The following is a 21,249-nucleotide window of genomic DNA, read 5'->3' as shown; positions in this document are numbered from 1 at the left end:
TGAAACTGGGAACAGCAAGGCTGAACTAATCACTATGAGAACAGAGAGATGCCCTTGGCACTTTTTGGTTGTACAATGTTATGTCATCGTGAGCAGGAGCAAAAACCAGTAGTGTTCACCTTTGAGGTGAGGAGAAGTGGGCTTTGCTTTTGGTTGTGAAGGGAGAGGAATCCACGGGACTACAACAAAAGGACATGGGGAGTGCAGCAGATGAGTTTAGCTGAGTCTAGCTGGACTTCTGAACAAGAGGGTGGTTACATGGAAAGGGCTGTTCTTTCGAGGCAAACGACTTTCTCCTACCGCATAGAGCCCACAGATAAGCTGGCTTCCTCTGCTTTGGCATAAAGGTACTTACTTCTATGATGCAAAGTCCATCACAGTACTGGGCAGCAGCCCCGCACACACCGGGCACGAGGCTGGACGGACCAGACGCTGCTCCCATGCAGCGAGCTGGACTGAGTGTGGAAATCTGGTTTCAGTTCTTGGCAACACTACCAGTTAGCAGATGAATCGGGTCCGTGGGCCCTACTGAGGCTGTTTCCTCATACTAAAATGAGCCATGCTAACTATCTGGTGGGGATTCCTGAGAGGCCCTGGTGAGAATTTATAGTGTTTATATGTGAAACGTGTGCTGGTGGGATGTTACGTAGGAGAGACATACCCTTCCAAAGACTTGAAAAACAAGTTGCCGGTATAATCATCACCCAGTGGGTAAGACTGACCATAGCTGAATTCTGGAAAAGTGCAAATGAAAAGTTTCCTGACATCCACAACCAGTAACCAGCGTGTAATCTCAGGAAGGCAACTCTGGAATGTGGCTGTATTTGGAGAAGTAGAAACTAAAGACGGGAGTTTGGTTCTCTCCCATTCTGAGGAGCAGACAAACCACCACAGGAATTTGCCTGCACCGGAGTGCCTGAGCTGCACTCTGGCTGTAGGTCCCCAAGGAAGGATCTATGAATGAATGTGTGGTTTTAGAATTTTCTAGTACTGGGGCACCTGGGTCGCTCAGTGGGTTAAAACCTCTGCCTTCGGCTCCAGTCATGATCCCAGGGTTCTGGGATCGAGCCCTGCATCGGGCTCTCTGCTCAGCAGGGAGCCTGCTTCCTCCTCTCTCTCTGCCTGCTTGTGATCTCCGTCTGTCAAATAAATAAATAATATCTTTAAAAAAAAAAAAAAAGAATTTTCTAGTACCTTTTATGTGCACCAAGGTTAAGCACTTCTGGCCCAGAGTTTTAGAAAGGAGCTGGACATTTTGGTTCTAGACAGTCAATGGGGCAGCTGCATTCCATCAGGGAACTCATGTTTTATGGCTCTGAGTGAAGAAAAGGGGAAAGCCGAGAGGAGTGCTGATTTGGACACCAGCAAGTATGCAACATGCGTATTTTTCACCAGAACCCATTCTTATAGAATACACATGTCTCTCCAAGGACTGCTTTTGCTACACATCTGGCTCCTCTCTTATTTTCACAGGAATATTTTTACATTGTCCAGTGTATTTTTTCACTGAAAGGCAAAGAAAAGATGATTTACTTCTAATATTTAAAAAATAAAACAAGAAAGGACAAGAAGATATTAGGAGTGTACTCTTTATTTCTCTTTGGTTTCTTAACACAAAAGACATGCGTTCTATAAATAAAAGGAAGTAAGATTTGCTGGGGAACAATGACTTGGTGGGGGGTGGGAGGAGCAGAATTGCTACCTACTCCCATCTCTGTGGTCCAGTCAAAAGGCTGGTCTTCAGCTCCCATCCTGGCTTTGATCTCAGGTGAAACCTGGAAGACAAGGCTCTGTGTGTTATCTGGGAAGGGGAAAGGCCCAAGGACAGTGAGTGCCACAGTCCTGTGCTCAGAGATGGTCCACTGAGCACAACATCTCCCCCACCCGCTGAATATACCCTTTTCACAGTATCCTTGGGTGGGGACTCTTCACTGGGGCTCATGAAAAGGCTCCAACACCAAAGAGCCAGCCCAGCCATTTGCAAACATCCTCCTCAGACTACGGAGCCGACTGTTGGAAGAGTGTGCAAAAGTTGGTTTTGGCTCGCTTTTGCTCAGAGCTCAGCCAGATCAAAACATGGGCCTCAGGTGCAGCAGTGTACCTTCCACACCAGGAGATGGGAGTGGAGTTTGGGAGGTTACTACGAGAGCAGCAGATCGTGCGGGAAATGACCTATCAGCCTCAATGGCAAAATCTGTGCCACCGTCCTGAGGATCTGGGAGGCCTGCTCGTGAGCCCACTCACTGATCCTCAACCCCTCCGTGATCTGGGCTGGCCGGGACTGCTTCTAGTTCACAGAAGGGCTTATAACAAGATGGGCACGGACACACATCTCTCTAACAGGAAACACAGACCCCACTGCCTTCCGAGTCTACCTCTGTAGATAGACCGAAAGGGACTGAGAAATGCTGGGGTTCCACCATGAGCCCAGGCTCAACTATATCAGACTGCTGAGTCTTTTAAAATAAAAACATCATTTTCAAGTGCTTGTAGCAGAGGCCCAGCTCCTAAGTCGCAGGTAACAAAGGTACTTCCCTCTGGATACATGGCGATTGCACACACTCGTAAACCTTGTGGTGCTGGGGTGGGAAAGACGTCTCAGGCTCCACACTGTGCCTTTCTGAACACGCTTCCAGGTCACCCCAGGCAGGCATCAAGGGACGGGAGACCAGCCAGGTGGAGAATGGGGCCCTAAGAGCCAGTCTTGCATGAAAGGAACTATATCCTCTTTTAGTCTGTACTGGAAGCATTTTAGAAAACCAGATTTTGGCAGCAGCAGTTGAAGGACAGCCCCACTGCCCAGTGCACTGGTAACACAAGGGTCCTCCTGTTCGGGTTCCGCTGTGCGACACCGAGGTCCCGTCCAGGGAGGAGGAGGAAGGAGCATGGAGTCTCTTCAAGAGGTCATTTGCTAAGATCAGAGGAAGAAATATAAAATCTTGTTCTTTGCAGCAGCAAGAGAGTCTTTCGGCCTTTAGTTCTCTGCCATAAAGTTGGCTTTGCTCGAATGTGAAGGCCCACCTTGCTGGTCGTTCTGCCGAGGGCTGGAGGGAAGCCAGGCCCCTGGAATTGGCGAGGGCATGGAAAAGCAGTGGACTGGAGGGGTAGACGAGGTTACTGGTCCAAGCTGGCCATGGCTGGTGGAAGGACCAAGTCCCTGGTTAGGTTCTAGAGGTACCAACGGTCAATGTACCCTAGAAGCATCACGATGAGGAAAACGATCCAAGAATGATAGACAGGCGAGAATCCGGCCGGACCTGCTCTTTCTTTGCTGGTCAGATGAGGAATGAAAGTGGGGGTGGGGAATCTGAGTGAGTGCCATGGTGGCTGTGGGAGGTGACCACAGGGGCACCCAGAGCCGCCAGCAACCCGCTGGGAACTCCCACCTAGAAGAGCGGCCGGCCGTAATGCAGCCCACTTACTAAGCCTACAGTTAAAAAAAGTCCTCTGATGGTGGGTGTGAATGCAAACCCCGTGAGCACCTTGCTAGAGGACCAGTGGAGGATACACTGATCCCGGACACGCGAGGGCCCGGACACGCAAGGGCTCAGAGGCGACCCCGAGTGCCGTGCAAGGCCTCAGGACCCTGGGACCCGAACGTGGGAGCGGACGCCGCCCTTCTCGTGGTGGCGGTCTTCCACGGAGACACGTGTTCCCCTTTAGTGTCTTTCAACGTTTTCTTCTCCCAAAGAAAGTTCGCTTAAAAAAAAGTACTTTTCTTTCCAGTTTCTTTCAAGTGTTTCTTTGTTTCAATTTCCTTCGATTTCTTTCAAGTATCTTTTTTTTCCTTTTTCTTCTTCTGTTGCTCCTCAACAAGATGAAAAGACCTCACCGAAATCCCGAAGCTGGACATGGGAAGAGCTTCTGTTCTCCCTGGTTACCGAGCAGTGAGGACCCAGTCCTCTGTGCCCTCGGATGGAAGAGATGCTCGTGCGCAAGGAGCCCGGTGCTGGGGCGCCTCCACCACAGGCAATGAGGAAACCCCAAGTCCGTCCTTCCTCCCCCAGCCGCAGCCCAGCTGCCAACAGGCTGGGCCACCAGAGCCACTCCTCTGCTGACTGGCCACAGCACGGCTGGAGAGCAGGTGAGGAGGAGTGTCAGATGACAGGCCTTCTGCAAGCGGCAGGTGGGAGCTGGCCTTGGATGGAGCCCGTGTACGTGTGGACCAGCACAGCAGTCCCGTGTCGCCAGCTGCGGAACCCAGAAGGGCTCTGCCCCACGCAGTGCACCTTGGTGACCTAGGCTTGACGGTCCCCAGGGCAGCGCGCTGAGGGAGGATGTAAGCACCTGGAAAAGCCGTACCTCCAGCGAGCTCACATTCACCCCGTCTTCTGGTCTACCCCCTCTCCCAAGAGGGCCTGTCCCTGGAAGGGAGCGCCTACGTTTGTACCAGATCCCTACCCCGCCACATCCCCCCTCCGCCTTAGATGGTGAGGAGGGGGATGCAGCCCACACCCACGCCCCCCTCGTGACAGGCCATGGGGGCCATGAATGTCCAGCGGTCCGTCTCCGGGTCGTACATCTCCACCGAGCTGAGGTTCGACTGTCCGTCATAGCCCCCCACAGCATAGAGGCGCCCACAGCTGGCCACCAGCGACACCCGGCTCCGGCGCGTGTGCATGGGTACGATCAGGCACCACTGGTCGGCCACGGAGTTGTACATCTCGGCGATGCTAAGGAAGCCGGAGCCGTCGTAGCCGCCGCAGACGAACATCTTGCTTCCCAGGGAGGCGGCCCCGTGCCGGCAGCGCTTGCTGAGCATGGCGGCGGCCGGGTGCCAGGTGGCCGTGTGCTGGTTGTACTGCTCCACCTGCGGTGCGGAGAGCCCGGGCCGCAAGTCAGAGCCTGAGCCCGGGTGCGGCACATGGCGCGGCCTCGCGGCGCCCAGAGGCAGCCCCCAGGGAGAGGCCCACGCACTGCCCCTGATGCCCACATTCTGCAGTGGCACCCCTGCTCCTGGGCCGATCCACGAGAGCACCTACTCTGACCCCTGCTGTCCTACTTCCTGGGAAACAGCATCGTTGCCCGAGGTGGAACTCCTGTGGGGTGCGGGGGGCGGGAGGAGAGCAGGGTCTCCTGAAATCTGTCCGGAGTGCAGCACTGACTGACGTCACGGACCTACTACTAGACGGCAGCTGAGGTTTTTTTCAAGAATAAATGCAATTTCATGGGACGCCTGAGTGGCTCAGTGGGTTAAGCGTCTGCCTTCTGCTCAGGTCATGATCCCGGGGTCCTGGGATCGAGCCCCACATCGGGTTCCCTGCTCCACAGGGCACCTGCTTCTCCCTCTGCTTGCCTCTCACTCTGCTCCCCCTGCTTGTGCTCTCTCTCTCTGACAAATAAATAAAATCTTGAAAAAAAAAAAAAAGAATAAATGTAATTTCAAATAAATTATCCAGAATACAACTATTCGCAAATCCGCACTGTCTGGAGTTAAGCTTACTCTGGGCAGCGATTCAATGGCGAACGGAGCGGGGCGAGGTGGGGACGGCGTGGCTATACTCTTCCCCTCCTCTGCGTACACTGGCTCCATTCTCGGAAGAAATCTCAGAGCGCATGGCAGACAGCCCGAAACCTCCCTAGATGACGCTCTGCCCAGTTACAGCAAGGCTGAAGTTTCTTTCAAAAAACTGCCTTCCAAAATTACACTCAAAGGTGGGGGACACTTGGGTGTCTCAGTCGGTTAAGCATCTGACTCTTGATTTTGGCACAGGTCATGATCTTTCAGGCTGTGAGACTGAGCCTTGCGCTGGGCTCCACGGTCAGCAGGGAGTCTGCTTCTCTCCTACTCCCTCTCTCTCCGCCCCTCACCCCACTTGAGTTTGTGATCTCTCTTCAAAATAAATCTTTAAAAACAGAATTATTCCTTGAAGGTGGGAGGAGTGAGTGCCCTTAGCCCCAGGGGAGCCCACACTCACGCTGCTGAAGATCTGCAGCCCGTCGTGGCCGCCCGACACATAGATCCTGCCCTCAAACACCGTCACCCCTGCAGCACTGCGACTTGAGCTCATCGGGGTCACCACTGTCCACCTGCAGGAAAGAGCCAGACGAGGGAAGCCATGAGATGCAGTGTTGCTGTCCTCCCAGGACAGCTCGGAAGGGGTGGGGCAAACTGTACAGTGTTCCTTCTCACCCTGGACAATCTCCCCACCTCTGTAGGCAAGTCCCCTCCCTCTTACCCTGCCTGGTCCTGGGAAATGGGATCACCGGCCATCTAGTTGTCCTTCTCAGATTCAATGTTTTCATGGCCCTCTTCTCCTTTATCTTCAACATTCCTGTGGTCACCAAGTCCTTCTGGCCAACCTTCTAGTCATTGCTTGTTCCCACCCCCATTACCGCTGGCCTAGCTTGGGCCTCCCCTCGCACAACCTGCCACAGCCTCTGTACAGGAGGCCTGGCTTTCAGACCCTGCCCATCCCGACGCCGTGTGGCATGCCCCTTGGGTGGCTACTCACCGTTTCCTCCAGGGCAGAGTCTGAGTTCCCTGTGCAGTTCTTTTTTTTCTCAGGCCTCACCTATTTGCACTTTCCCCTCCTGCCATGTGCCACCCACGCCGGCTCCTCATTCACAACGAGCACCTTCCTTCCTCTGGGCCTCTCCTTGTACTGTCTCCCTGCCTACAATGCGCATCTCCCACTGTCCGTGATGGGCCTCCTCAAAAGTCATCCCTGCCGCCCTGCCGCTCCCTGCCAGCTGCGGTAGAGAGGAAGGTGCTCCCTGCCCTGCACCCAAGAGGTCCAGGCAGACCCCACAGGGTAGGCTAATCACGATGTACCCGGGAACCCAGCAGACCAGCTCCTACTTTTAAGGATCTCAGACACCCCGCCTGACACACAGTAAGTTGGTTAAGTGAATGGGATGTTGGCTGAAAAGCATTCGGATGAAGCCATTCAACGAACTGGAGATTCGAATACTGAAATGAAAAATTTGGGCTAAACTTGCCAGCTGTTTTCCAAAGAGAAGTCCACAAAATAAGATGGGGACAGGTATTATGTAAGATGAGATTCAACAGATTTCTTTACTGTGGAATTTTTCAGTCTTTAAATTGTTACTATGTTTGATGGAAATTAAGAACTCTGGTGGTACAGACGTCATTGCCTTCCAAGCTTATCCGACGACGTAACATTTCTTTTTTTTTTTTAAGATTTTATTTATTTATTTGTTAGAGAGAGAGAGAGAGAGAGCGCGCACGAGCACAGGCAAACAGAACGGCAGGCAGAGGCAGAGGGAGAAGCAGGCTCCCTGCCGAGCAAGGAGCCCAACGTGGGACTCAATCCCAGGACACTGGGATCATGACCTGAGCCGAAGGCAGCCACTTAACAAACTGAGCCACCCGGCATCCCCGATGTAACATTTCTTGCCCCCCTAAATCACATCCAACCCAAATCATACCTCTCCTACTTGGGAAAGTGATGTTCATTTATTCCTCATTTCCTTTCACTTGCATTTCCGTTAAAATGGGCGATTTAACAAAGAAGTACACACTGTTAAGTAAACCTCTTCAACCACCTAGGTAGACTACTGTTTGTTTTTAAAATTTAGTCAATCCTGCATTCAGGAACTAGAAGTTATTAAATACCTATTATATACAAAGTACTATAGGGACTGAAATGGTAAGATACTCTGTATCCTTGAGAAGTTTAAATTAAGACCCTGCAGTTCTAATTCTCATACTGTCTGTTTAACCAGTTGCAGTTTTCCCAGGGGAGCTGTAGGCGAGTAGGTCTCCTTACTTGTCTGTCTCAGGCGAGTAGGTCTCCACAGAGCTGAGAGAAGAGTTGCCATCATAGCCCCCACAGACATAGATCTGTCCATCCAGCACGACCGTCCCCATGGCACTGAAAAAGACAGAACTGTCATGTAGACAGGCCTCAGACCTCCTGGGCCAGCCTTGCACGCTGCCTGGAGATCCAGCTGCCCACCACAGCCTCTTTCTAGAGCAGACCCAAATCCCACGTGTGAGACTAAGTGTAGAACAGAGGGGAAAGCAGCTGCTCTGCAGTGCCCCCTGTTGGAGTTCCCTCGGGGGCCCTCTCCACCCTGGATGTATCTGAAACGTTCATCTTCTACTTCGATGTGCTCAAGGTCTCATTACGGCAAGGTCCTCTCCCTCCTGCTCAAAAAGCCGTCCTTGCCTCAGCAACGATCAGTCCCTCCTGGCCCCGCGCTGCCAGAGCAGCTTCTTTATCTCAGGCCTTGTCGTCGTCATGGTCACTCATTCACCCCTGGCGTCCCATGAGGCACTCAGGAGGCGTGCTGTCCTGGGCCCTAGAGTCACAGTGCCGAGCGAGCCAAAGCTCCTGTCCGCAGGGGCTCATTCTGGTGCCTGGGGTGCCGGGAAGTCACCTGTCGCCTCTTTAACAAGTGGAGACCTCCTGGAAGACAGGGTCTCCCTCTGTGTGACTCTGACCATGCTTCGTGTAGTGCTTTGTATGGGACAGGCCTTCAATATGGGTTTGTTGTGTTAGTCTGATTTTCCTATTTAATTCACTGCAAAGTTTGACAGATGTCTTTTCATGACAGATGTGGCACTGACGGCCCCTACTTTGTCCCTGTGGGTGACGCTATGCTCCCCTTGTGCACTGATGGAGGTCCTCTACCTTCACCATTTGCCCCCCCACACACACCTGCCAAGGAAGTGGCACCACCTTCACGGTACAGAGGAGCAGCCGTGGCTGGCGAGGCTGGCTCCTTCTCTGGGCTGCCCAGTGACAGGCATGCCTCGGATTTAAATGAGACGAGCCCACTCCCACGCTGCCCACCGTGCCCCCCTCTTCCCAGATCAAAGACCCAGCGGTCTGGCATAATCAGAAAATCTGTTCTACACAATGCCTCAAGAGAAATTAGACATGTGTGCCAAGCTGCCCAATTCACTGTTTTCAAATCTGATGCTGGAGAAGATTCAAGATGAATCTGGGTGGCTGACAAACAGGAAAATAAAATATGCCAGGTTTAACTGCCACCTTTCAAACATACACAGGAAACCAAGCTGATCCCTGTAATGTCCCTTCGAGTGACACTGTAAGAGACCCCCTCAACTGGCCTGGAAGAGGAAATGGACTTTTGCCTCAGGCAAGGATGGTGGGAAGACCACAAATTCACTAGACACTGTCATGTGCTTCCAGAAGTGGACAGAAGTAACAACACAGGAGTTCAACACCCATATGAGGGAGAAGAGCCATAGAACTGAGTGAGGTTAACTATCAACCAGGTGATAAAGCCAGTGTGAAGACGGAGGGGGCCTGATTGGTCCACCAGAGGAAGCATGGCCTGGAACACTGCAAGTGAGGGGAAGGATGATGGCAAGAAGGAGCTTGTCACCACTAGCAGGACAGAGAGCTGTGTGGGACGGTAGGAAAGAAGTGACTCAGAACAGTTTTTGGCAGCCTGTAATTTCAAAGGGATGAAACGGAGAGGGGTCTCTGCTAGTAAGAGGGCATTAACCACAACGAGGAAGGGGATGCCCGGAGGACTCTCCTCCCACACAACACTCCAAACTCTGTGACGTCAAAGCAAGGAAGTTGCCCAGAGCAGACACCCAGAGAAGAACGGGCTGCAGTAAAAGCAAAAAAGGCACTCACGGCTGGGGAAATGGAGCAATGAGTCATCCGAGGCCACAGAAGGCTGTGAGATGCCCAAGGACAGAAAAGGGAAGCACTGAGGTATGGGGAGGAAGGAACCGGGAGAGTGTTAGCTCAGGCAGGAGCAGATCATGTATACAGATTTTTCTTCCCAAACAAACCTACTGTGACCCTTTGTGAATCTGGTCTTACTGGTACAAAGGCAGACTCCTCCCAACTCAAGGCCACACACTAACATTGCAAAACATGGTATGTGCGCCTCCTGGCCTGACACTTCTTCTTCCTCACCACACAGGCAGTCACTTAATCTTATACTCACAACAACCAGAGCAGGGTCAGACAAAGGGGCCTATCAGGCAAATGCTTAGGCCACAGAATTTACAAAGCAGAAATGCCTGAAAAGAGCATCTGACCCAGTCATTTTCAAACTGCCCCTCCAACTCCTCTTCAGAAAATCTAGCAGGCAAGTGACAGAGGAGACAAGTATCTGGAGTGTGTTAAGAGACATAAACCCAGTCCACCTATGTGCTCACACCTGGCGGAGGGAGGGGATTGCAGTGAAGCATGTTGCTATGGCTCACGAACTCTCAGGGTGAGAGAAGCATGGGTGTGGCAGGGATCCAGGGGTGGGGGTGGGGCAAGAGTATAAAGGACAATACCTCTCACGTCTTTTCATCACTAATAAAGTTAAACCCTCCTTACTCTTCAAGTTTCACCTGTAATCACGCCTTTTACCTGTAATCTTCCGGATGTTTCCATCCAGTTTCTTTCCCTTTTGGAAATCTACCGTAACATATGTTTCAGTCCTTATCTGACACTTAAATAACAATACAACTTCCCCATGTTCGTGTCTCGTCTCCCCAAGCTCCTCAACGGACAAGGCAAGGATTTTTACTTTGGAGGAGATGGGGGCGAGCTCCGGGGAGGTGCTGGCAGTGGCTGGCCTGGCCACAGGAAATCGCCAGGCCAGCTTGTGTTTTGTATTACTCTGTGCCCCTGCCCGTCTAGCATGGTGCTCCCCAGATGCTTAGTGTGTGCGCTCGGGCTGCCCAAGTGGCTTCCGGAATACCTCCTCTTGCTATTCATGCTCCGCACTCTGGTCCACGTGTCCGTCTCTGGGTTGTAGACCTCCACGGTGCTCAGCCGCAGCTGGCCGTCATACCCCCCGATGGCATAGAGAAGCCCATTCACCACGGCCACACCGACGCGGCTGCGGGCTGTCGTCATGGGATGGCACTTCTCCCAGCGATTGGCAATGGGGTCGAACACTTCTACCACATTCAGGGAATCACCTGCATAAAAATTTGCTACTCAAATTAAAACAAATGAGACCACGTGTTTAGATCACAGCTGTTGGGCATTGATTACATGGAACGTTTGACTTGGCTCTATTGGCTCTTCCCACAGAAATACTCAAGCCACATGGGCCCACTAAGACGCTTTAGCCGTGCTAACCTCAAACCGAATTCTTTAAGGAAAATCAGAATCAGAGAGGAAGCGTTTAGTTTTAAGCTACAATGAAGTATTCCACCCGCTTAAGGCCAAAGCAGGAGGGAAATGGACACACTCTCCCCACAGTGCGGGGGCACGCCCAGAGGGAAGAACCTGGGTTCCCCTGCTGCTTTCAGTTATTAGCATGTGACCCTGGGCAAGTTGCTTTGTATCCCCATCTTCTACTCTCACATGCGACATGGAGATAATCTCTATGGCAGAGCTGTCGTCAGGATTAAATGGCAGAAAAGCACCTAACGTAGTTGTAGAACACATTACGTGCTCAACAAATGGTAGTTACAGTCACCAGGAATGATGAGTCCAACCCTGACATTTACAACAGGGTGTTTTTTGGATCAAATAAAATCATCTCCTCCCTGTTCTATCCCACCGTGGGGCACTTCACACCTACCACACCTCAGCGTTTACCAGCTGAGGTGGTCCCTTTTCCAGGACACATGGTCAACAAGCATGGGGTAAGCAGACTAGAACCCACCTCTCATTAACCTTCAATTAAAAACAGAACTGCCCACGACTGCCCACCACCTGCCCCTCTCCATGAGCCTGGACTGACCCTGAGGAAAGGCCTGGCCTTCACGTGGGAAGTGACACCGCCCTTTGCCACTGCGCCCCCAAGATCCAGGAGTCCACACTGCCCTCCCTGTGCCTGGGTGTGCAGGAGGGCAGGGGGCCTCATGAGCTTGCCTGAGAACTTGGCTGGATGAGCGGCCAAGAACATGCTGACTCGAAAGCCTGCGTGCGCTGCACGGGAGGCAGCAGGTGGCAAGAAAGTGGGATTATGGGTAGGGGCAACCCTGTGTATTTGGAGAATTTCCCTTCTCATGGTGACAGACTCAGTCTAACCCCAGAGATCCATATGACCAAATGTGACTCTCATCACAGGCAGCAGGTAACAGAGCTGGGTCTCGGACTGCACGCTCTCCAGGGCTGGTACTTAGCTCTGATACTCTAATTCGATGGTATTCACACCTGACACCCTTTCACTGCACAGCAGAGCAGCTGCGACAATCAGGAGGGACCAGGGTAGCGACACATGGAGGAAGGGAGCCAGAGGACCAGGCTAGGTTGTTTGGTGCTTTTTCATCCAAAGTCCGAGACAGGGCCCTGCAAAGGGGAGCTGCAAGATACCTGCTGAGTTGAGGCCCCCCACGGCATAGATAAGGCCCGTGATGGACGTGCAGCAGCGAGGCCGAGTTCTGAAAGCCGGCAGGTGGGGCCGGCGCTCCGGCATGAGGTGATAGTCCTTGGCTTCGTCTACCAGGTCCCTGGAATAAGGTGCAGGATGTTACAAAGCCAGGTATCCTCCCCACATGGTCTACATTTATATTTCCGAGTCTGGTTGCCCCACCCCCAACTGGAGGGGAAACATTCAAGGAGAAGCATTCTGGAAGGTTTGGTCTTGAACCCAGGTGAGTCCAGGCAGAAGCACAGCTACTGAATCAGAGAGGCGAGATGAGCAGAGTAATCAGAACGACTATCTTCTAGTAGGCACACACTGGCAGGAGAACAGGGTAGTGGCTACGACAGCTGGTGCTGGGGAGTTCGAGAAGCAGCCTGCATCTTGTCTGCCAAGACCCAGCTCTTCCTTCCTATCCCTCTGGCTCGCACCCTGCAAAGTGACATTTCTCACCTAGACTGTGGCAGAAGCCAACTGCTGCTGACTGACTGCCCTGCCTCCAGTCCTGCCTCTCCATTCCACACCCACCACACTATCGCCCAAGCCGTCGAAGAACCTTCAATAGCTACCTGCTGCCTTCAGAACGAAGTTCAAACTCAACAGCCCTCTTGGACTGCTTATCACGGGGTCCCCCCTACCTGCAGCCACACCTCCACCCCCTCATGCCGTACGCCTTCACGTGGCTCGCACACAGCCACTGACTTCCTCTGAACTCGCTGTGAGTATGATAGGCTGTTTGGAGGAAGGTGAACATTTTCCTTTGCTGCTCTACTTTTATAATGACCCTCCCATATGGCTACTACCTTCCTGGCTGCTTCGGGAGCTCTGCTATGCCACATCATCACTGATGTACCTTGGGTAAGTTTCCCCTGCTGGTAAACACCTCCTCCCCCCTTGCCTATCACTACAGACAGGCCCAAACCCACCTGAGGCTAGTGCACTAACGTTTACTGGAGACAACGAGGAGCCCCAGGGAGTCACTACTAAGTCAGCTCCCGGAGATGCTAGGAGATCCTCGGGGAGTGCAGGGGAGGAGGCCCCTTCTGCGTCCATGCCCCCTCATGGCACATTTATTTGCCCAAGGGATCGACTTCGGCTCTTCCATGGTCTAGACCCAAGGCAGGTTAATCTGTATGCTGTGAATTAGGACTGATCGTGTCAAATTCTCCCACCCCTGAGCTGGGACACACACAGCCTGGGTGCCCAAGCCCCTCTCCGCCTGAGCGTCCTGAGCGGGCCGGCCTCGCTCACCTGCACTTGTGGCAACAACGCACCAGGTCATCCTGCTGCACGCGGTCTGACAGGAACTGGGGCCGGCAGAGGGGCAGGCGGACATTGGACAGCAGCTCAGGGAGGCACGGCCCCCTCTGCTCCCGGTCATATCTGACCCAGGCCAACGCAGCTTCAAAGACCTGCCGTGGCGGACAGTGCAAGCCGTTTAGTAACCCCTCACTCCTGGGGCCACATCCCCGGGCCCCCAGTCTCAACCCCTGCACTCCCTATACGGAGGCAGTCCCTCGGGCCCCTCCATCTTTCCTCCCGCTTGTCTCCTGAAGTCACTGCTTTCTGCTTTCCCAATCTTCCCGTTTGGCCCAGCCTCCTGAAAGGCAAGCCTCAGTGACTGTAACAGCTTCCCGGCTTTCATTACGTCTTCCTAATGAAAAGCTGCCAGTGGTTCCTTCCTCCTTTCTGCATGTCACCACACTGGCCGCTTGTCTTCCCTCCTCGGCCCCCTCCACCCTCTGCTCTCCCAGGCTGGCTACTTCTCTGTCCCTGCATCTTGAAGGCCCCTCATATCCTCCTCTTCATCTAAATCTGCCCCCCTTTCCTTAAGGCCTGGTTCCAGATCGACGTTCTCTGGAGCTTTCCCTAAGGGCTTCAGCCATAAGGGTACCTCCCTCTAGAACCCTGGATCCAATGTATCACGGATAAGCGAGCTGCCCCAGGTCATGTTCATTAGTGGAAGAGCTCAGGACAGGGCTCGCTCTTGGGACAGGCTCTTCCCTGAACCTTATAGCGCCCACATGGCCACACTCGGGACACCCTTTCCTACTGTTCTTCGGACATTAGGGAAATGAGCTGACTAACCTCCCAACAGCTTGCCTCCTGGAACCTGGGGCTCCTCCCGCTGAAGCAGAGCTTCCGGGCAGGCCAGGACTCCACAAGGCAAGCGTCCCGAGCTGCTCTGCCTGGGGCCTGGGTTAGGTTTCCCAGCGACCGGAGCAGCGGACACCTTGCCGCAGACGAGCTCCTGGCGCCTGCAGGGGCAGGTCCGAGCATCTCACCCCCGCACCAGAGCCCTTCACCGTCCAGTCCTGGCCACCCTCTGCTCCAAGTAACATCTACTCTGCCCTCTTCCGGTGCCTGCACCACACCTATGCTGACCAAAGGGATTGCCCTTTGCTCCTCTCTGACTGCTAATACCCTGTGCTCTCCTTTATTCACTCTTCTTGAGAACCCCACAAGAGGCCTTCTTTGTCCTTCGAGGACCCTAGTCATTCAAATGCTTTGCCCCTTCCATCGGTATCATTCTGCCGTGCTCACCACTGCCTCCAATCCTTTCCCCTCCGTAACTGATGTCAATGGGCCTCTGACGCTGCTCCGTCTCCCCCAACCTCGCGCTCAGGGCCCCTCTGGCCTGCTTCCTCCCCGCTGTCTCACCCAGCATGGGCTCTGCGGTTTCTGGGTGGGTGCCCTCAGCACTCATGCTGTGCACCTTCCTCCCTTAATCACACCCATCTAGAAAAAGTCTCTTCCCTGGTGAGGTCCAGCTCCATAAGTGGACCCCACACCAGCGTATGCCACTGCAGGAGCTGGCTGGTCCTTTCCTTTTCTTTTTATTTATTTATTTTTTAAAGTTTATCTATTCTTTTTAGTAATCTCTATGTCCAACATCGAGCTCAGACTCACAACTCCAGATCAAGAGCCAGCCAGGCACCCCCTGGTGGGTCCATTCTAACTTTGTGGCCGCTAATCTCATCAGGCCCTACTTCCCACCAAGCCCCTCTTCCTTTCCCTGGTGTCATCTATTTCCTCTCCTGCTCCCAGAGGGCTGGCTCATGCCTTTTCATCTCTCCTCACATTTCTCACCCTCCTCCCGATCCTTATTCCCAGCTAAGAAAATAGAAACGCAGAGAAGAGAATGTCAGCAGACTTTGCCAGCTTCTCCCTGTGCCCCTGGCTGTGGAGGTTCTCCCTTCCGCGGGGGTGGACGGAAGTGGCTGGTGCTCCCAGCAGGGACACCCCTTAAGCCCTCGACTCAGCCTCCTCTTGCTTCCTCCAGGATGTCACGCCAGCAGCCATTCTCCCTTTCCTCCTGCATCACCGACTCTTCCCTCTCTTCTGGAAAATTCCCACCAGTAGTCAAATATACTGCCATTTCTCCCACCTTAAAAAACAAACCAATCCCTTCCAACTTCATATTCCTCCCCAGTGATTGCCCCAGTGCTCTGCTCCCCTTTAGAAGAAGACTCTTTTAAAGAGTTATCTATGCTAATTTCCAGTGGCAGCATTACTTTTAATAGTAAATATGGGAAATCACTGGAACTTCTAAGAATAAGGGGTGCGATGTTGATAAAATCCACTGAGGGGCGCCTGGGTGGCTCAATCAGTTAGGCATCTGCTTTTAGCTCAGGTCATGATCCCAGAGTCCCGGGACTGAGCCCCACATCGGGCTCCCTGCTCAGCACTGAGTCTGCTTCTCCTTCTCCCACTCCCCTTGCTCATCCTCTCCCTCTCTCTCTCTCACTCAAATAAATAAATAAGATCTTTAAAAAAAAAATCCACTGAATGTTAGACACCAAAATGGATATAAAGTTCTCATGAAACACGAACACAGTATAATGAAATAAACCCATAATAAACAAGCCGCACATGCATTACGGTCTTCATGAAAAAACAAAGATCAGAGCAGCAGCCCCCACATGCCCTGCACACTGCTACCACGCTCTACACACCTGCTCCTCTGACTTCACGTTCAGCTCGTCCCGAGACACCAGCTCAAGCACATCTTCCAAGGGCAGGGCCAGGAATTCTTCCGACATGGACACCTCCACGAAGTGCTGGTGGATGAAGCTGTTGGCTGCGTCATACAGCACAGCGCACATCATGGTCTCGGCAAACTGGCGGACGCCCAGGCAATTTTTGGGGTGAAGACTTTTGCCATAAGAAAAGAGGAAGAGAAAAAAGTTAGAGGAAGAATGGCATCTTCGATCATTCTCAGGTTGGTTCTGGGGAGAGCTAGAGAATGCAGAAAACCCAGCTTTGCTGTCAGGTTGGCCGCAAACTCCCTACACGATCCCAGGTGCACTGCTCAGGGACTCAATTGTGAAGGTTTACAATGAAGACAGTTTTATCCTCACAGTCCCTGCCTCTTGGACCTCGTGCTCAGTGCATATAGGTGGGATGAGCTCTCTGGGAAGTCCTGGGAAGCAGCTATGAAGACAGTAGAAGAACACCAATTAGAAAACCTGTTTGCTTTCCCTTAGGCCATTGACATTCTTCTTCTTCTTTTTTTTTTAAGATCTTATTTATTTATTTGAAAGAGAGAGACAGACAGAGATGGTGAGAGAGAGCATGAGTGGGGAGGAGAGGGAGAAGCAGACACCCGCCAAGCAGGGAGCCCGATGCGGGGCTCGATCCCAGGATCCCGAGATCATGACCTGAGCCGAAGGCAGACACTTAACCAACTGAGCCACCCAGGCGCCCCGGCCACTGATACTCTTGGCTGAACACCAACCTGTTCCCCAGGAGGGCACTGAAGTTGTAGAATGATAGTTTATTGTTTTTTTTTTTTAATTTTTGAAGATTTTCTTTATTTATTTGACAGAAACAGAGAGAGCGAGCACAAGCAGGCAGAGCGGCAGACAGAGGGAGAGGAGAAGCAGCCTCTCCGCTGAGCAGGGAGCCTGATATGGGGCTCGATCCCAGGACTCTGGGATCATGACCTGAGCTGAAGGCAGCCACTTAACCTACTGAGACACCTCTGTACCCCTAGAATAAGAGATTAAACCATGCAGAGAGATGACTTCTCTAACATCAGAATCCTTACATTCCATCTTCTGTCAACGGCAAGAAACTCTGCGGGTCTAACAGGACACCCAGGAACGACAGCGGCAGCTACCGCTCACTCAGCACCATCAGTGCACCCAGTACTTCTCCAGCCAGAATCTTTTCAACAGCGCTACAGAGCAATCATTATTTCCATTTTTCGATGGAAAACTGAGGCTCAGAGAAACTAAGAATGTGCTCCCAGCCCTTTCCAAGCAAGCGGTGGTGCGGAGTGAACCCCGTATCCGTTCCCACGACTTGGAGGCAGACCTGCCCTCGCTGGGGCCGTCTGGGTACATTCGGGCCCTGCATCCCACCAGGTGACACGGAGGGCTCCTCAAGTGTCCGTAACAGCCTCACCTGGAAAAAGGTAAGGACAATAGCTAGCCAGCTCCCACACCTGTGGACATGCTTAAGCAAGAATGTGGCAAAAGCACTCAGCATGGTGCCTGGGGTAAAGTCAGCTACTGTCTTAATTTTTTATCGTGGTTGTTTTTCTTACTGCTGTTGCATCTGACAAAATCTCAAATGCACCCAAATTGGTTCTGAAATCTTGGTGACAGCAGGAGACCCTGAGGATGGGGTTTTCTTGTTTTGACTTTGTGACTGATAATCTGTGGAGGGAGAGGGTGTTTATCGGATGGAAGGTGCCCAGGTTTTCTTTATTAGACTGCTTGCTTTCCTTCCCTGCCATGTTGTTTGTTTGTTTATTTACTTTTAAAGATTTTATTTATTTGACAGAGAGAGAGAGAGAGCATGCTAGCACAAGCAGGGGGAGTGGCAGGGAGAGGGAGAAGCAGACTTCCCACCCAGCAGAGAACCTGATGTGGGGCTTGATCCCAGGACATCAAGATCATGACCAGAGCCTGAAGGCAGTCACTTAACTGACTGAGCCACCCAGGCGCCTCACCCCGCCACACTGCTTAAAGTAACCGGCAGAGATATATTCACTAGTCAACAGTCACCACTGTCCCCCAGCTGCAGAGTCTCTGAAGGGCAGAATCCCTCAGGAGCCTGCCTTTGGGATAATCTAAATTCCACAAGCTGTTGCTTCCCTTCCAGCCTGAACTGGTTTGGTCCAGTGCTTTGGAAATCTGTGTGCATTTCCACAAAGGCCAGGAAGCGTGAGCACTGACTAACACCTAGGCAAGACCGCAGAGCCAGTGAGGAACACAGGGCTCAAGGTCAGAAGGTCAGCTCAGTCATCAAATACCACCTTTCTCCTGGAGCACTTACAGGGACTGAATGAGACTTGTTTAAAGGCCTTTACACACATATGGCCGATGCGAGTCTCCACCTTCCCTGGGCCTCTACACCACGTGCTTCGCTGACCCCAACCACAGCAACATCAGCTCAAGAGGAGGCTTCAGTGCTATGGACTGGGAACTGGATAGAGCCCAGAGCCGTGGGGAAAGATGGCCAAGTAGCTGCTTGGTGCATGTCTCCATCTGCTCCCTCTTAGGTTAGGACTCCTGTACCTCGCCTTTGGCCCCCTGACTGGCTTGGCCTAATAAGGAGAGCAAAACACACCTTCAACTGAACTGGGCTTTCATGTCGATGAGATGTGAGAAGCCTGCTTGTGAGGCAGCTGGTGGGGAAGGAGGAGGGAGAGCTGCCATGTAGGAGAGGACCCCATTCAGGAGCAGGAGGAAGAGAAGAGGGAAAATGAACCCCAAGGGTGGAGACAGACCCACATCTTTCATTAGCCACCTCACAACCAGCAACCACCTTCCTTGCAGCACAGCTTGACTTTGTCACCAGTAAGAGGTAATGCTTTATCAGAGGCAGGAAACAGTGACCTGAATTAAGTAAGTTACTGGCTTGGTTCACTGATGCATCTGAGGTTCTGATTCAATTCCGAGAGAAGAGTTTTGGGGAATACACAGCTCCAGTGCTCACCTAAAAACAAGGAGGCCCATACATCTGAACACTTGGAAAGGGGCCACAAGAAAAAAAAAAAAAATCAACTCCAACCTCATGGAAAACTCTGATAGCTTTATAGCTTCTCTGTGCTCTGGGAAATCCTGTCTTTCCCACTATTGCTCAGAACGGTTTCTCTCAAGTCATTAGTAATCACAGCTTGACGATGAAGGGCCCACATGCTTATCTTTGAATATGCGCACACGGGATGGGGACAGGTGGGGGGGCCCCTAACACACTCTGCAGCCGGGCTCAGGGAGAACCACCCCAAGGAACAGAGGCAGTGATGATAACTACTGGAAGGAAAACAGAAAGCAGGTCAAGTCTCTTGTGCCTGTGGGAAGGAATGAAGACAGGAATAAGGTGTGAAGTGAGGCTTCAGAAGGGATCTCGCAGGACTGAATGGGAAAATGTCAAGGACAGACTCATAATGTCAGGCTTTTGTGCTTAAGTGCGTCTTCCTAAAATGTCACTGATGCATGTAAAAACTCCACTGGTCTAAAAATCACTTTTCTAAGCACGTTTTGGTTGACACTGCTTTGTAACAAAAGCTGGGTCCAGTGTTGAGTGATGACCTCGAAAGCCCCTAGGTGGAGCTGTTGTCCCCTTGTGAGAGTGGCCAACTTCATCCTTTCCAGAATGCCTACTTAATCATTCTGAGCTCTGTGGGGACAGAGAGATAAACCAAGACTGGTCTACATCCTTAAGCAGCTCACGAGTGAGTAGGAGAGCCAGGGTGCCTCATACCCCCACATGCATCCTCCAGCCTGACCCAGAAGCCATCCCAGCACAGGGTCAAGCCAGGCTCTGGGGCTATGCTGTCTTTATGTGGTCTCATCTATAAAACCTGAAACAGGACCACCTATCTCACGATGAAACCACTCACCCTGCACCCAGCAGAGACTGCCCCGTGTGCTAAGCATCATACCCATGGTTATTAAGACTAGCTGCACACACAGCAGTGCTCTGTGATGTCCATGAGCACCACGGGGGCAAGATAGGGACAGCAGGTGGGGTCCACAGAGCTGATGAGGGAGCTGGATTGGAGGAGCCGGACCGGGAGAGGGAGACATCAGCTCTAAGAGGAAATGAGGTTCAGGAGGGCAGATCTGAGACAAGAAAAATGCTGGTCTTCAGGCCAGGGACCTGGTGATCATAGTAGCTCAGGTGGAGGCCGGGCCTCAGAGAGCACCACAGACAGAGACTGTGTGAAGCCCAGCACTACCCTGCACCCCCAAGTCTCTAGTGGTTAAGGGGCAGCTTTGACCTTATGGCTAAGAGCTCCCCCTCTTCAGGGGGAAAAAGAGCTTTCTTATCAGCTCAGTCATCAAAGGGGCATTGCTGAATGCTGCACCTAGGTAGGGATATACTCCATGGTCCTTACCCTAAGAGAGCACATAGTGACTGCTTCCAAGAAGACTTAGGGGGACATAGAGTTCCAGAAGGTGAAATTTGGGTGGCCCCCTAAAGAGCTGAAGGAAAAAGAAGTCAAGATATTCAAGGAGGGGAAAGGATCCACACAAAGAAGGAGATGGGCTATGGAAGAGTGAGCAGCACGGAATCCGTCGGTTTGGTAAGAACAGTCAGCTAAGTCCGCAGCTGGTCAGACTGGAGGACCAGAAGAAGAGGTACATGTCAGGCCAGGAGAGGGCAGAGGCAGGGGTCCATAAATATGTTCCTCAAAGGTTCACCCCAAAGAACCGGGCACTGCTCAGCTGCGATCTGAAGAGTCAGCTCGCAGGCTCACTCCCTCAAGGAGAGGGTTGGCAGGGGCTTCCAGGACTGACCCGGGTGCGCTCCCCGCCGTGGGCCGGGTCCAGGGCCTCACCGTTCTCGGAGGAATGTGCAGCAGGCGTCCTTGATGCTCTGCAGCTGCAGGAAGCTTGCGCCCATCAGCAAAGACTGCACGTTCTGCTGGTCAATAGCAAGGTGGCCGTTGTAGGCGAAGTTGATCAGAGCCTCCAGGGCACTAGAGAAAGTAGGAAAGAGCCGCTTCAGAGACTCTGGCCC

At 52.5% G+C, this 21,249-nt stretch overlaps 1 protein-coding gene across 3 annotated transcripts in view; it reads right to left on the bottom strand.

Moving 5' to 3' along the window:
- Nucleotides 1-1,573: 1,573 nt before the first annotated feature.
- KLHL18 (kelch like family member 18) overlaps nt 1,574-21,249 on the bottom strand; it is a 54,138-nt gene continuing 34,462 nt past the window's right edge. For 2 of the 3 annotated variants that reach the window (XM_032867891.1, XM_032867892.1), the window contains 8 exons: nt 21,068-21,208; nt 16,227-16,425; nt 13,522-13,682; nt 12,222-12,358; nt 10,651-10,888; nt 7,734-7,838; nt 5,919-6,030; nt 1,574-4,810 (listed from right to left, as the gene is read on the bottom strand). In XM_032867891.1, the coding sequence (XP_032723782.1) occupies nt 4,424-4,810; nt 5,919-6,030; nt 7,734-7,838; nt 10,651-10,888; nt 12,222-12,358; nt 13,522-13,682; nt 16,227-16,425; nt 21,068-21,208 (1,480 nt within the window). In that variant the 3' untranslated portion in view covers nt 1,574-4,423. The remainder of the gene's footprint in view (nt 4,811-5,918; nt 6,031-7,733; nt 7,839-10,650; nt 10,889-12,221; nt 12,359-13,521; nt 13,683-16,226; nt 16,426-21,067; nt 21,209-21,249) is intronic. The other variant, XM_032867893.1, reaches the window with a different exon arrangement.

The sequence above is a fragment of the Lontra canadensis genome, unplaced genomic scaffold (assembly GCF_010015895.1).
Source record: "Lontra canadensis isolate GAN:19392208 unplaced genomic scaffold, GSC_riverotter_1.0 scaffold35, whole genome shotgun sequence".
Taxonomy (NCBI): Eukaryota; Metazoa; Chordata; class Mammalia; order Carnivora; family Mustelidae; genus Lontra; species Lontra canadensis.
Note: the sequence above shows the minus strand (reverse complement) of the source record. Positions and strands in the feature narration are given on the sequence as shown.